This window comes from Pempheris klunzingeri, chromosome 17 (assembly GCF_042242105.1).
Source record: "Pempheris klunzingeri isolate RE-2024b chromosome 17, fPemKlu1.hap1, whole genome shotgun sequence".
In the NCBI taxonomy this organism is placed as follows: Eukaryota; Metazoa; Chordata; class Actinopteri; order Acropomatiformes; family Pempheridae; genus Pempheris; species Pempheris klunzingeri.
This window is the reverse complement of record NC_092028.1, coordinates 867284-882743: the sequence shown is the minus strand read 5'-3', so window position 1 is coordinate 882743 and position 15460 is coordinate 867284. Positions and strand designations below refer to the sequence as shown.

Below are 15460 nucleotides of genomic sequence, written 5' to 3'. Positions count from 1 at the left end.
AACACACACACACACACACACACACACACACTGAGTGGAAAACATTATATAAGCGTTTCAGTTCATGTCATCACTCGCTGGAGACAAACCGACATCACAGAGTCACATGACACCAGGACAGACCTGCAGCCGGTTACCATGGCATCCAAAGGGGCGCGTAACACACACACACACACACACACAAGCACACACTATTACAGCTGATGAGTTCATTATCAGCTGTGGTTTTTGCAGCCTGTGTCTGTTCTTGCCGGCTTGTGCGATCTACCAGACTCCATTGACAAAAACAGACATTTTAGCTCGCAGGACACAGGAGCTGCTGGTCTACTGCTGCCTCCATCCGTTAGTGTGTTTGTGTCATTGTGTGACTTTAAAGGGTCAGTTCAGATCCAGTTATATTAACATCACACACACACTGACTGATGAAGCAGCAGCAGAGCAGCAGCTCCTGTGTCCTGTTCTCTAAAATCCCTGTTTTAGTGAATGTAGTCTGGTGTGTGTGCTGTTTGTGGTTAAACCAAAAGGATCTTCCAGGTCTCTCTCTGTAGGGATCCTTTCCATGATGCTGTCACACACTTACAATAACACTCTGAGCCTGTCAGTGGCTGTGTATTGTCTACTGCACACACAGAACTTTGTTAGCGTGATACATGTGTTGTATCATGTAACACAAAAATATACAATGAAGAACTCAAGAAAAACATTTCCTCTCAGAAAAATCTCAGAGCCAGATGATCCCTCTATTCTTACCAGTGGTGGAGCTGTAGTTGGTCCTGCAGGTGGCGCTAGAGTGAAGGTCAGGTGATCATGAGCAGGAACGTCTCCTGGAAGTCTGTCGTCAGCCACTGTTGGTGTCTGCAGAGTCCTGCTGACTCGGAGCGTTTCTCTGAGCTCTGCAGGCGTCTGCAGACAAAGACACCCACACACTTTATTAGTCTGGGGCTCCCTGGATGAATAACCAAGTATTAGAGGAGGAGGAGGAGGAGGAGGAGGAGGAGGAGGAGTCCCAGCCTGAAGGACGCCAACATAAGAGCAAGCTTAACAACAACAAAATGACACATTTACCACAGTTGTCTGTTAGCATGATAGCAATAAATAAACGTGTTTAAATTGAATGGAGACACCTGAGACACTGCTGCACCGCCAACATGCTAACAGAGCTAACGGAGCTGACAGAGCTAACAGTGCTAACATTGCTAACGGTGCTGACAGAGCTAACAGTGCTAACATTGCTAATGGTGCTGACAGAGCTAACAGTGCTAACAGAGCTAACGGTGCTGACAGAGCTAACAGAGCTAACAGTGCTGACAGAGCTGGCAGAGCTAACAGAGCTAACGGTGCTGACAGAGCTGACAGTGCTAACATTGCTAATGGTGCTGACAGAGCTGACAGTGCTAACAGCTAGCGGTGCTGACAGAGCTGACAGTGCTAACAGAGCTAACGGTGCTGACAGAGCTGACAGTGCTAACAGAGCTAACGGTGCTGACAGAGCTGACAGAGCTAACAGCTAACAGTTCTGACAGAGCTAACAGCTAACAGTGCTGACAGAGTTAACAGCTAACAATGCTGACAGAGCTAACAGTGCTAATAATGCTATCAGAGTTAACAGTGCTAACAGCACTAAAAGAGCTAACAGCGCTAACACGGGGGTGAGCCGCTAACTCTGGGGGGAACCAACCAGCCAATATTGTTCCGATTAGCATTAGACAGCCAATCAGCAGCATTATTAGATTTATATTAAAATGATTTTAAAGTGAACATAAAAATGTATTACTTTTAATTAAGTGAACTTTGATTTTTTTTTTAGATTTGATTTTCTTAAACATTTTCTTAACATTTATTGTTTCCATAGTGTGTTTTGTATGTTAATTAAAAGCCTCATTGATAATATATTTTATTCAGGGATATTGAAATGACTAACATTAAACAAATAATTTAAAAGATATGGTTAATGAACCCTGAAAAAGTTGAATTAAAGTATTTATAGATAGATTTAGAAAATGACTAATCCTGTGTGTGTGTGTGTGTGTGTGTGTGTGTGTGTGTGTGTGTGTGTGTGTGTGTGTTCCTGCAGCAATCGAGCAGAGCATCGAGCAGGAGGAGGGTCTCAACAGATCATCAGCGGACCTCAGGATCCGCAAGACACAGGTGAGACCAGACCAGGTGTCCACATCTGAAAAACACACAGGAGGCTTTTATTTTGAAGAGGGGTTATTTTCACACACTCTTACTGTGGTACACGACCGAGCACTTCCTCCTCCTGTGTCATGTGACACTGTGCTCTGCAGCCTGTCTCATGTGACCCTGCAGTATTCTGGTCTGTCATTGGCTGCTGCCTCCCCCCTCCTCTCCATCAGCCCGCTCCCTGCTGCCTCCTGGTGGAGGACGGGAGAACGAACTGCAGCACCAACACCTTACAGGAGCAGGCACCTGAACACACACACACACACACACACACAGATTCTTGTTTTCTACAGGTGTACTCACTCATGGGAGGCCCCCTAACCTCTCACCTTCACCTTCACCTAATTCTAACCTTAAAACAAAGCTCTAACCCTCAAACGGCCCTTTGAAGGTGTGAAGACCAACATGTCCCCGCGATGCAGGAGTGTCCCCGCAATGCAGGAGTGTCCTCGCAATGCAGAAGTTTCCCCACGATGCAGGAGTGTCCTCGCAATGCAGAAGTTTCCCCACGATGCAGGAGTGTCCCCGCGATGCAGGAGTGTCCCCGCAATGCAGGAGTGTCCTCGCAATGCAGAAGTTTCCCCGCGATGCAGGAGTGTCCCCGCGATGCAGAAGTTTCCCCGCGATGCAGGAGTGTCCCCGCGATGCAGAAGTTTCCCCGCGATGCAGAAGTTTCCCCGCGATGCAGGAGTGTCCCCGCGATGCAGAAGTTTCCCCGCGATGCAGAAGTTTCCCCGCGATGCAGGAGTGTCCTCGCGATGCAGGAGTGTCCTCGCAATGCAGGAGTGTCCCCGCAATGCAGGAGTGTCCCCGCAATGCAGGAGTGTCCCCGCAATGCAGGAGTGTCCCCGCAATGCAGGAATGTCCCCGCAATGCAGGAGTGTCCCCGCAATGCAGAAGTTTCCCCGCAATGCAGAAGTTTCCCCACGATGCAGGAGTGTCCTCCCAATGCAGGAGTGTCCTCCCAATGCAGGAGTGTCCTCACAATGCAGGAGTGTCCTCACAATGCAGGAGTGTCCTCAGGTGTGCAGGGCGACTCTATGTATCAGTAAGTTGAACTGAAGGCTTTTAAAGACTTGATGTGAGGACTCCACCGGGTGGATGGACGTCCTCTGTCCTCTTTACTCTCCCCTGACCTTTAATGGAGTGACTCCTGCTCTGATCAGAAGCAGGTTGGAGCTGATGAAGCTCCTTCTTACACTCTTTAACCTGAGAAGCTGCTGATTCAGACGGACCTCCAGCTAATGTTGGACATCTTCATTTCCTTCTACTATCATTTTACTACCTTTATGTCCTCCCCTTTTATTGGAGCTGTCATTCCGTTTTTATGAACTTATTTTTGGTCTTTTCTTATATTGGATTCTGTTTTTAAACTGAAAAGCACTTTTTTCACTTTACAAATAAAAGTCAAACTTACTTTATGCTCATTGTATCAGGATCTGCCTTTAAAACCGAGACATGACCTCCTCTCCCCCCTCTCCCCCTCTCTCCCCTCTCTCATCCCTCTCTTTCCTCTCCCTCCTCTCTCCCCTCACCCCCCTCTCTCTCCTCTCTCCCCTCACCCCCCTCTCTCTCCTCTCCCCCCTCACCCCCCTCTCTCTCCTCTCTCTCCTCCCTCGTTTGGTCGTCCAGCACTCGACGCTGTCACGTAAGTTTGTGGAGGTGATGACTGAGTACAACACCACGCAGTCCAAGTACCGCGACCGCTGCAAGGACCGCATCCAGAGACAGCTGGAGATCAGTGAGTCCAGTTCACACTGCATGACACACACTGCCTATACACACTGCACAATACACACTGCATAATACACACTGCACAATACACACTGCACAATACACACTGTATAATACACACGGCATAATACACACTGCACGATACACACACACTGCACACACTGCACGCCACACACACTGCACAATACAGTGTATATAACACACTGCACGATACACTGCACGACACACACTGCACACACTGCAGGCCTTACACTGCACGATACACACTGCATAATACGCACTGCGCGATACACACTGCGCGATGCACTGCATAATACACACATTACACAACACACACTGTTGCCCATAAAGTTGGACTAAAATGTTTTTTACCTCTCATGAAATGATTGTGACAATGTGATTTATTCTTGATAAATAAAGTTTATATCTTCTCAGCTTTATTGATCAAACTCTTCCAAACAGATGACAGTGAAACTGAAACCACAATGAACCTTTACAGACTGTGTGTTCAGGCTTTAACAAAACTGGGGGTATTGAACAATTGTTCCAACTTTATGGGCAACAGTGTATATATATATATATATATATATATATATATATATATATGTGTGTGTGTGTGTGTGTGTGTGTGTGTGTCTGTGTATGTATGTATGTATATATACATATATGTGTGTGTATATATACACACAAAACTACACACAGCATATATACTGTATATATGCAACACACACACACACCAGCGATCATTACTAACAAACACTGTGGTGAAGTCCTTGAGTTTCTGACTGTCTTAGAAGCTTGTTTAAGCTTAAAGGGTAATTCTGCAGATTTTCATCCGGCTGTGTGTCACCACACTGTGGGTGGTGTATGAAGAGGAGCGATGTTTGGCCTTCCTCATCGTCAGCCTGAGGGCTGTGGTTGGAACAACAGATCGATCTCCACGTTTGGTACGATGGTAGAGTGCCTAGCTTAGCTTTTAGGAGGCTCAGAGAGTCTGGAGAGGCTCCAGAAGCTGCAGGAGGAACCACTCATGACTTTTCACATTAAAAGCCTTCCAGCAGCTCAGAGCTCATACTCGCTCCCTTTGGTGGGAGGCTTTTAATCTGTAACACGTGGAGGAAGTCTGACGGTAACTCAGCTGTGATCAAAAAGACGACAAAGTCGAAGCAAGTGGAAAAAATAAACAGTGAGTGAAAATAGTTTTCACAACAAGCAACAGGTTCTTCATGAGTCTGTGTGTAGTTATTATATTCTGTCTTAAAAAGAAAATAAGTTCAGACTCAGAGCAACTCTCAGCGCCGTCATGTCACCGAACATTTCAGACATGTTGGATTCACAGTGTCCAGACACTCTCCGTCCTCGCTGAGTCCGTCTGTCGTCGTCACCATGGAAACAAACCCCGTAGCGACCAGCTGAGTTCTGACTCTCTGCCCTCGTTCGTCCTTTTTAAAGTGACATCAGACGTTAGCTCAGTGAAAGCGATCAGCCGACAGCAGCAGGTTGTTCTTCTGATATCAGCTCTCTGTGACCTCCCTCCTCCCTCATCAGAAGCTCATTCGGGTTTCTGGGGGGAGACGAGGAGCTATCGGACAGAAGACTCCTCATTCAGCTGCTGATGCTCCATTAAGAAGCTTTCAGGCCTCAGACACAGAAACCAGGCGTCTGACTACAGCTCAGCTCTGAACGGACCGACAGGAAACAACCAGGCTGGTTGAGCCGGTGGTTCATTTAGAGCCGAACCTTTAAGGAGAAACAAAGACTCAGAGGCAGCAGCATGTGGAGCCGATGCAGACGATAACCAGAGTCAGACTGCAGAGGAGGTGCAGATATTTTATTCTCAGCAGTGACCTTCACACACACACACACACACACACACACACACACACACACTCACACACACACACACACTCACACACACACTCACACACACACACACACACACACACACACAGAGCTGCTGTCCAGAGTCTTATCCCTCTGCTGTGTCAGCACTGACCCCGGCTCTGATGTCTGACAGATGGATGGAGGAGCAGCAGCGAACAGATTTCCAAAATATCCTCAGAAATATCAGCAGGAACGTTAACTGCTGTTTTACTCCTCCTCAGCTGCCCTCATCTCCCTCACATCTTCATGTTTCTTTCCATTTGTCTTTGTTTCCATTAAAAACAGAAAAAAACCCTCATAGACAAGTTTTTAAAAAACCTCTATGAATAAAAAGTAAAGGTTCGGGGGAGTCAGAGGAGGACCATCAGGACGGGAACCAAATACTGAAAGTCAGAAGTAAAACATCTGTTCAGTCAGTCACATGACGCACCAGGTGACCAGAGACTCATCAGGAAAATGTCCACTGAGCTGATAAATCATTTCCTCATTGACTTCCATCCAATCAGACTCCTGATTGGAGCCAGTGGAGTCGCCCCCTGCTGGACACTAGAGAGGAAGCAGCTTTAAGGCTCCACTGTTCAGACCTGAAAGCTACGAACACTTTGCACTTTACACTGTAATACAGTCTATTAACATGACGCACCACGTGACTTGTGACGCACCACGTGACTTGTGACGCACCACGTGACTTGTGACGCACCACGTGACACGTCGTCACCATGGCGTGCTGCAGGCGTTCTCCGCTCTAAACGCCCCCCTGTTTCTCTGTGTTCTGTCTGCAGCTGGGAGAACCACCACCAACGAGGAGCTAGAGGACATGTTGGAGAGTGGCAAGCTGGCCATCTTCACCGATGATGTAAGCTCCGCACCTGAGCCCGGCTGTAGCTAGGGGTCACTTTAACCTGAGCCATTCCGCATCCCTCACTGAGCACCAGCGTCAGGCAGGGATGGGGAATGGCCACGAGGTGCGCTGAGACATCAAGTGAAAGCGGCCATTGTCACTAACAGCAGAGGACACTTGATGGGAGGATGTATGAGTCTCTATCCGCTGCACCATGAAGCTCTTATTTTGATGGAGTCACCTCATATTATCAATCGCTCCTTCAAATTAAAAGCTCCTGTATGTGCGAAGTCGAAGTCCGGTATTGAGCAGCTGGCGGCTTTAACTTAACACCGAGCTGAAAATCAACACGTTTCACGAAGCGCCTGTAGTTGAAACCACACCCACCTGTGATGTCACGGTGTACCGACCAGGGGAGGCCAGCAAAAATGAGGTTTACCGCCGGTGTTAAGTTACTCTGTACGCAGGTAAGTGAGGTGGACACTAAGTTGGTAACGTGGCACCAGTCTGCACCACCGCCAGTAAGCAAAGAAACTGGAGGTCAAAGGTCATGGCCGACTGAACTGTCAACAACTGTGACAACTCAGTCACCCTTCAGACGGTGCCTCTAGGAACTACCAACATTTTAGCGTGCAGGCTTTTAATTTGTAACAGGAAGGAAGGAGCGTCACTGACAGTAACTTAGCTGTGATCAAAAAGACAACAAAGTAGAAACAAGTGGAAATAAACAATGTTTTTTTTTGCTTGTTAGTTTAAAAAGAGACTCAGAGCAACAGAGTGGTGAGTATAACCAGCAACAGGCTGTATATGAATAATAGCCCCGGGCTATTATCGTTGCTATCATTACTTTTAGTCTTTCTTTAGTTGCACATCTTGTTCTTTTTCCAATCAGAAGCAACATTGGTCTGTTAAGAGGTCGTCCCTCTTAACTAACCTCACATTAGCTTAAAGTTAAAAGTAAATGAAAGAAAAGGTGACACGTTCCCGTCTATTTGGGCATTTTTTGTTAGTTTTAGTTCCTTTTCCTTTTCATTTAAAACGGTCAGGATTACTCAGTGTTGAACCCGTCTGCTCCTGCAGATCAAAATGGACTCACAGATGACCAAACAGGCCCTGAACGAGATCGAGACCCGACACACCGAGATCATCAAGCTGGAAAACAGCATCCGCGAGCTGCACGACATGTTCGTCGACATGGCCATGCTGGTGGAGAGCCAGGTGTGTGCCCACACCTCAGGAAACCATGGAGAGAGTGTGTGTGTGTGTGTGTGTGTGTGTGTGTGTGTCTGGCCTCTCATGCTAAACTTTGTGCCGTGTGTGTGTGTTCAGGGAGAGATGATTGACAGAATTGAGTACAACGTGGAACACTCCGTCGACTACGTGGAGCGAGCCGTATCCGACACCAAGAAGGCCGTCAAATACCAGAGCCAGGCCCGCAAGGTAACAGGGACACCCTGAAAAGCTGGGAAGACAACTACGACTCCCAGAAAGCATTGCTGTGGGACACATCCGATCAGAGAGCTTTGAAGTCTGTAGCTGTGCAGCAGATGAGGAAGCTCAGCAGCTCACAGAGCGCTGCAGGAATGAGTCCGAAAACCCAGACAAGTGAGGTCCTGGTCTGGGGGGGGGGGGTCAAACCTTTTAGTTTGGTCTGAAATCAGCTCTGTGGTTCACACAGGACGGAGAGATGTTCCTGATCTGGTCTACGACATAAAATCCGTCAGTAAAGCCTCCAGTGATGACTGAAGCTTGTGGCCAGCAGGCGGCTCACTGAGCTTCAGCACGTTAGCTCTCTGTTCTGTTGAGCATCATAAACGTTTGTGTGCCACAGAGCTGATTATTAATAACAAGAATAATAATAATTATTAAAGATGGGTGTTTAGCTGAGATGCTTCATCCCTGCAGCGCTTCAGTCAGCAGCTGAACTGACCACCCGATGTCTTCGTTGGTTCTCTCTTTACCAACCTGTGTGTCTGTCTGTCCTGCCGCCCCGCAGAAGAAGATCATGATCATCATCTGCTGCGTCATCCTGGGCGTAGTCCTGGCGTCAACCATCGGCGGCACGCTGGGCTTCTAAGACGCTCGGCCACCGACCGCTGTGACGACCGACACCAACCGACCGTCCGACCGCCAGCAGAGAAAAGAAACGCCAACGACAACAACAACACAAAAACTTGAAACACAAATGCAAGACAGATAACCAATCAGCTAGGAAGAGATAATCCAATCACAGATAAGAGGGGACACCGCGGGGTTGGGTGGGGTTCAAAAAACAAAGACAAAAAAACACTACAATAAAAACGCCATCACATTATAGCTGACTTAAAAACATCACGTATACAAAAAGAGGGTACAAATAAACCTGCTATTTATTACAGATGTACATGTAAATGTATTGAACATATGAAGCAACACATGGGTTAGCTACCTGTAAAAATGATGACCTATAATATGACATTTATTTGTTTGTTTTGCCTTTTTTCTTATTTTTTAACAGTTTCTTTCGTTTTTTCGGGAGTCTCCGAGGACAGTGATGGTGAGCGCTGCTGGGTGGGACTCCTGTGGGAGCAGCACTCCAGAGCTCGGCTCCATTCGTCTGCTTTATCTGTCACTTTTATTTCCCAGTGGAGGTTCTGGACGTGAGCACGTTCTACGTCACAGGGCGCGTTCTTAATAAATGCGCTCGACTCAGTGCGAAGTGTTGTCCTCCTAGAGGACGCTCAGATCTGAGAAAGGAGAACGTTTTGAGCTCCGGCAGAACGTGCTGGAGCTCCAGAGCAGACGGGAGTGTAGTGAGGCTGGAACGCTGCCCTGCAGGACGAGCACCCTCGGGCTCTGGTAGAACCAACTTTGTCCCCGTGTTTCTGGGAGGGAGGGACCGACCTCGCTGTTGGCTCCTCTTCAGACCACCTCTCATTGGTTGCTCACTCCTGTCATTCACCTCAGTCAGCCTATTGAATTTGTTTAGACCGCCACACGCCATTTAACAAAACGACAAGGACAGAGCGTGACACGCCGCCCACTGAGCAGCTTTTCACAGCCAGCCGATTGGTTGGGAAAACATCGTGTGGTGGTGGGGGGGTGTCACTGCAACGTGGCAGGTTTCCACGACAACAACCTCCCCTTCTTGTCGCACTTATCCAACCAAAGAGCAGGGGGAGGGAGGGCCTCTGGTTTTCCTGCTGAATTTGATTGGCCAGCGGCAGAAAACGTGACGTTTGACTGACAGGTGAACGGTGGGAAGGAAGGGGGGTAGGAGGAGGAAGAGGAGGAGGAAGAGGAGGAGGAGGAGGAGGAGAGTTTAAAGGAGGGACAGTCAATCTATGCAGTTTAGATGAGCGGAAGACGATTTGTCCCGCCTCCCCCACCTGAGATAGCCAATGAGGATTGGGGGTTCGTTAAGGCACCCAAAGCCTCACCACGCTGTAGAAGTACCGTAGTCAAGGCCGGTGTCGTCTCCAAGCCGTCACAACTGTTCTTCCGGAAGATTCTAAAAAAATGAAGAGAACACATTAAAAAGTAAAGAAGAAAACCAACTAAAACATGACATGATAAAACTAACAAACAAGCCAGACAACAGAGGAGGTGGACAGAACCTGGAGAAGCTCTGAGGTCGCTGGCGTGCCCTGGTTACCTGAGTGTCGTGGTAATATCGTTGCTTTTCTGTTCTTTAATGGGGAACGTCTGTTGCTTCGTTGTTCCGTGATGCTGCTGTTTTAGTGCGTGCGTGACGTGTCCCGTGACGTATCGGCCTGACATCATTTAGCAGTTACTGTTTAGTCTGTATGGTTTGATGCATTTGCCTGTTTCCTCCCTGCATCCATCTCCTGTCTGAGTGTGTGTTTGGGGATTGTGGGGATTTAACTCCCACCATTTAGATGCCTGAGTTGCACAGGTGCTACTGAACAGGAGAGGCTTCTCCTATTGGTGGAATTTCTCCGTGGAAGGTGGAACATGTGACACACACACACACACACACACACACACACACACACTTCCATACATTCACAGCATAGCACATGCATGAACACCTCATGAATACATCTGAAGTTTCACACAGACACTTCCCCCTGAACACTTTGAACTTTCCCGTGTTCCACGTCATGCCAGTGTAGTGTTAGCCTGGGTCGCTTAGCATGCTGTAGCGTTAGCTCGTGTTACGTGTAGGTCGTGTAGAAGCTGCCTGTTGGAGAACAATCCCGAGTTTTCTGCTTTTTATGTTAAAGACACTTGCCGTGTGTCCAGATCAGTGTTCGTTCGCTGAGCAGCCTGTTGGGGGCGTTTCACTGCGTCGGCATCAGACCTTACTCAGTCTGCCGATGACCGTTGAACGTTTGGGAAAGGGCTGTAAGCTGGATGCTAGTTGGAAAGATTAGCTGTGACTGGGTTAACAAAGTTATTAGCTATCACAGTGATCTGGGTGATGTCTTCATGTGCGTCACATTTCATATCTGATATCCGAGCGTGTTCAGTGTCCTGTGGTCTCTGTGTGGCCCAAACTGGACACACGGGGGTGTTGAAGATTACTGCACAGTATTGTGACTCTGGTTATAGACTGGGGGGTTTAAGGAGGAAGGTTTGTCCGTGCGCTGGCTCTGTGATACGGGGGTGCACCTGCCTCTGTTGAGGCCTCCGCCGGACAGACGCGCACCGCTACAACACGATCACTGTCAGGGTAACAACAACCACAAATACTACCTTAAACTCCACTAAATCAGTCTGCACTTGGTGTCAAAGCAATAAAGTCAGTTTGTTGTAGTTAAGTTTCATTTGACAGAAAAGTGTTAGCTAACTCGCTGTGCCGGCTCCGCCCCCCCGAGGCTGTGGAGGTGCAAAGAGTTTCGAGGTTTTCTTTCCATTTGTTTTCTGTTTGCTGACAGCTGAAACTCTTAAGGGCTTGGATGGACGTAAGACTCTCCTGACTGAATCATCAAACGATCAGCTCTTGGATCAAAAGTCAAAGCCACTTTGCAGCTCCGTCGCTCTGGAAGGCGGCGCCGGCCAAAAGCTAATGTGACGAGTTGTTTGACAAGTTTTGCTAGCAAACAATCGAAGCCACGGCGTGACTAACAATTGTTGTCCAACTAGTGATCACGTTAGCAGCTTTGTCGTGGCGAACCACACTCGCGGCCGGCAGGGCGATGTGTAGACATGAGTAGTCGTTGCTTTGATGATGTGTGTGTGTTTTCTCGGGAGTCGTAGTAGTTTGCGCCGTTAGTCGTAGATGTCCGTGATGCCATGTAGTCGCTAGATGAAGTAAAGGATTTTTAGCATCAGGTTTGGAGAAGAGTGGAGGTGGGAGTTTTTATTTTATTCTTTGACTTCCCAAAACCAAAACTTAACTTGTCTGTTCACCAAAGCTTTGCAACCCTCCCCCACCCCCCCCCCCCCCGACCCCTCCAAGCAGCAAAGTCCAATAGATGTTTGTTCAAATGAATTGTCGGTAGATTTAGAATAATTTAGCACTTTTCTCTGCTGTTGTGTCATGGCTACATTCTGTCTTGCCATTTGTAGACTGTAGTATGAACACTGAGTAGTTTGTCCCTGTGAGTCACATCCAAGTGTGCTTGATTTGAAAACTGCATTTCGCACGTGTCTTTGGACTCTAAGAGCTCTGCCTCGTTTTGGACATTTCACACATGTATCAAGAGAATTGACAAATCCGGGAAACTGGTCACTAAATTTTACCTCCACCACTCACGGTGCTTCGTTCATCACCTGCCAGTTCCATCTCTAAGTCAGCCACACAATATCTAATTCAGTTACATGTTCTTGATGGTCGATGGTTGTCGAGGTGATGTCACGGTCGTCGCGGTAGCCTTGCGATGGTTCGGAGGTGGTGATTGCGGTGGATATAAATCAGCGATGTGTGGATGCCGTCGTAGCACCAGCCAGCTTGTTGACACTGATGTTTCTTTGCCGTATGTGTGTGTGTGTGTGTGTGTGTGTGTTTTCTGTAACGTTCCTGTTCCTGTCTGGCAGCCATCCATCAGGCCCTGCCGCCATCCTCCTGGGGAAGAAAACTCGGACAAACATCTCAGAACCATGAAGCCGTTACGGCTCATTAAACGACTTGGCGAAGGTCAGGAAGTTTGTGCGAGTGTTCGGTCCCCCGTCCGTTTGTCTTCCCTCTTCCCGTTTGTGTTGTAGTTGTTTGGTTGTACAAAAAGACGACGTTGAGGGTCGGGAGTCTGCCCCTTTCAGACCCCACCCATCCTGTTGTGTGTAATAATGATAATAATAATAATAAAAAAGGCATGCAAAAGCGTTGTGGAGTTTGCATGATGGTGTTTTTTGTACCCCACCCCCGACCTACCCTCCATGTCGTGCACTTTACCGCTCATCGGACCTGTCTTTGGTTAGCACGTTGGCTAACCACTCGTTCCTACTTAATCTGCATTATCAATTATTTTTGATGTAAAAGTTAAACACATGTTGGCGTTACTTGTCAGCATGTGCTTTGTTTATTACACTGTTGGAACAATAACTGGATTTTTAAGGTGTTTTGTCGGAGGAGTGGATATTTAAATGTGAACCTGTGAAAGACTAAATTTTTAAATACTTCCTTCAGTCATTCAGCCAGCCCTGACATCCACCTCCAACCCTCGCGCTAGGTTACGCACCGCTGTTATCAACTGATCTCTGTGCTCGTTTGCTTCCACGGTGGCATTTGTGTTGTGTTTCTGTGGAGGAATCGTCCCCACAAACTTCGACCTGCGGGCCGACGTCCGCCCGGCCTTGTGTGTGTGCAGCATGCCTCCCTTCCTCTTCAGTGAAACAAGATTGGTGCATAAATGCGTGAGTGTGAGTGTGTTTGTTTGTGTCGGAGCAGCACGAGTTTGTTTTGATGTGCGAAGCATCCGATCCGATCGCAGGTCCACGGGTTGTAGCCGTTAAATGAGTTCCACTTTGTGTTTTTTGGAGATGAGATAATAGATCGGACATATTTATGGACGCCATGATCACTGTTATTGTTATTATATTTATTGAAATTCAAACCAAAGTGTTTTTTGCCCTCCCTTCATGTGTTCTCAAAATGTTCACCGCAAATATCAAAGAGCACAACGCGAGTCAAGTTTACACTGAGAAAACATTTAGTACAGACACGTTCAATTGCCACCATAACTATCAAAACAAAAGCGCAGCCCCCCTGCCCACCACCAGCCCTCACTGCATGTTGGTCTGTCCACCAGTCAAACCGACAAAGCTATCTGATAGTTATCTCACGCCACAACAACGATGTCTGCCTCCACATCCCCCTTTCCTTTCTTTTTCACTTGTAGATGTTAGTTTGTGGTCTGATTATTGGAAGAATATGACGCATAATCATCTGTGAAAAAGATTAGCATACGTACACTGCTCCTCCACTCGAGGCACATACGGAGACAACGGTGGTGATTTCTTATTCTAATTATTCATTGCTGTTATTCTTGTTCATTTGGTGTCATTCTGTGTACAGCTTGTTAATCAGCCTCCATGTTCACACCACAGCCTCAATGCTTGTCTGCAGGTCTGAAGGTTTTGCTAGCTAGTCAGTCACATAGACGGGTCAGAGGACAGAGGACAGTGATGTTCACAAAAATAACGGTCAGGTCGATCACGATGAAACAGTGCTAGCTAACAGTGCTTTGCTGTGATTGTCCTCGTCGTGACTGCGATGTCACCACGACTCATTACCTCGACTGCACTCAAACATACAAAAAGACTAGACTGGGACGTTCGTTGGAGGAAAATGCTATGCTAACATTTACATTTTTATTTAATTCTCCAAATTCCAGACCTTGTTGCTATCAGGCAAATGTTAGTTAACTAATATTAGCTTTGTAAGTCTGATAATCAAAGTTAGTTGTTGTTTCATCTTCACGTCTTCATTGTAACTCATATTCATGCTAGTCTTTTATTTTGGCCAAACCAATCATTAGCATCTGTTGTGGCAGCTGTGTTAGCGGTTGTCAGGAGCAGTTAGCTTAACATCTGATCAGCAAACTCAGTTGATTTAAACGTTGTAAGATGTCCCAACTGTTGTGCTGGTGCAGTAGAGATGATGATGATCTTCTACAGTCAGTAGAGAAAACATCGGGCACTCACAGACCTGCTAGCTAGCTAGTAATGCCCATAAACCTACAATGAGCATTTTCCTGTGTGTGAGAAAGAACTGGAGCCTTGTCAACTGAAGTCACACACACACACACATATATCTGTGTATATATATATATATATATATATATATATATATATATATAGATATTTATATATATATATATATATAGGGGAGAACATATACATAAATCTTACACCAACATACTGCATTTCTATAACTATGTTCTGTACTGCTTCTGTTGATGTGTACAGTCTTTGTCAGAGCAGGGTACAGAAAGCAGGAAAAAATCATCCAGAGAGAGTTTGGGTGTGACACCAAGACTCCAAAGATTGACTTGCCGTTAGCTGTTAGCCGTTAGCCGTTAGCCTGTGGGTGGAAGTAACTCGGCGTATTGTTTCACACACGTATTGGAGATGGTTCCTGTGGTCTGAGGCTCAGTCCGCCTCACAGTTATTCCTGCACATGAACTTTTCCTTTCTATGTGAACCAGCAGGTGTCTGTCTTCCAAGTTCCTGCTCAACAGACACCGAATTCAAAGACTGCGAGGATTCAACTTAGTTGTGCTTTTTTTTTTTTTGTTCCTCCGTTGTCGGACCATTTAACTCTCCTCTGCGATGATTTTGTCTTCCTGAAACAATTTTCAAAAACCAAAACCTGTCCAGTGCCCTGCTCTGGGTGACGCTCAGATGAAAGTGTGTGATGGTTTGTTGGATCTG

At 47.0% G+C, this 15460-nt stretch overlaps 1 protein-coding gene across 1 annotated transcript in view; it reads left to right on the top strand.

Moving 5' to 3' along the window:
* stx1b (syntaxin 1B) overlaps nucleotides 1-8866 on the top strand; it is a 26155-nt gene extending 17289 nt beyond the window's left edge. Inside the window, exons 4-9 of the mRNA XM_070847811.1 lie at nucleotides 2075-2148; nucleotides 3817-3925; nucleotides 6585-6658; nucleotides 7724-7861; nucleotides 7973-8083; nucleotides 8643-8866. Coding sequence (XP_070703912.1) covers nucleotides 2075-2148; nucleotides 3817-3925; nucleotides 6585-6658; nucleotides 7724-7861; nucleotides 7973-8083; nucleotides 8643-8720 — 584 coding nt within the window. The 3' untranslated portion in view covers nucleotides 8721-8866. The remainder of the gene's footprint in view (nucleotides 1-2074; nucleotides 2149-3816; nucleotides 3926-6584; nucleotides 6659-7723; nucleotides 7862-7972; nucleotides 8084-8642) is intronic.
* Nucleotides 8867-15460: the final 6594 nt, after the last annotated feature.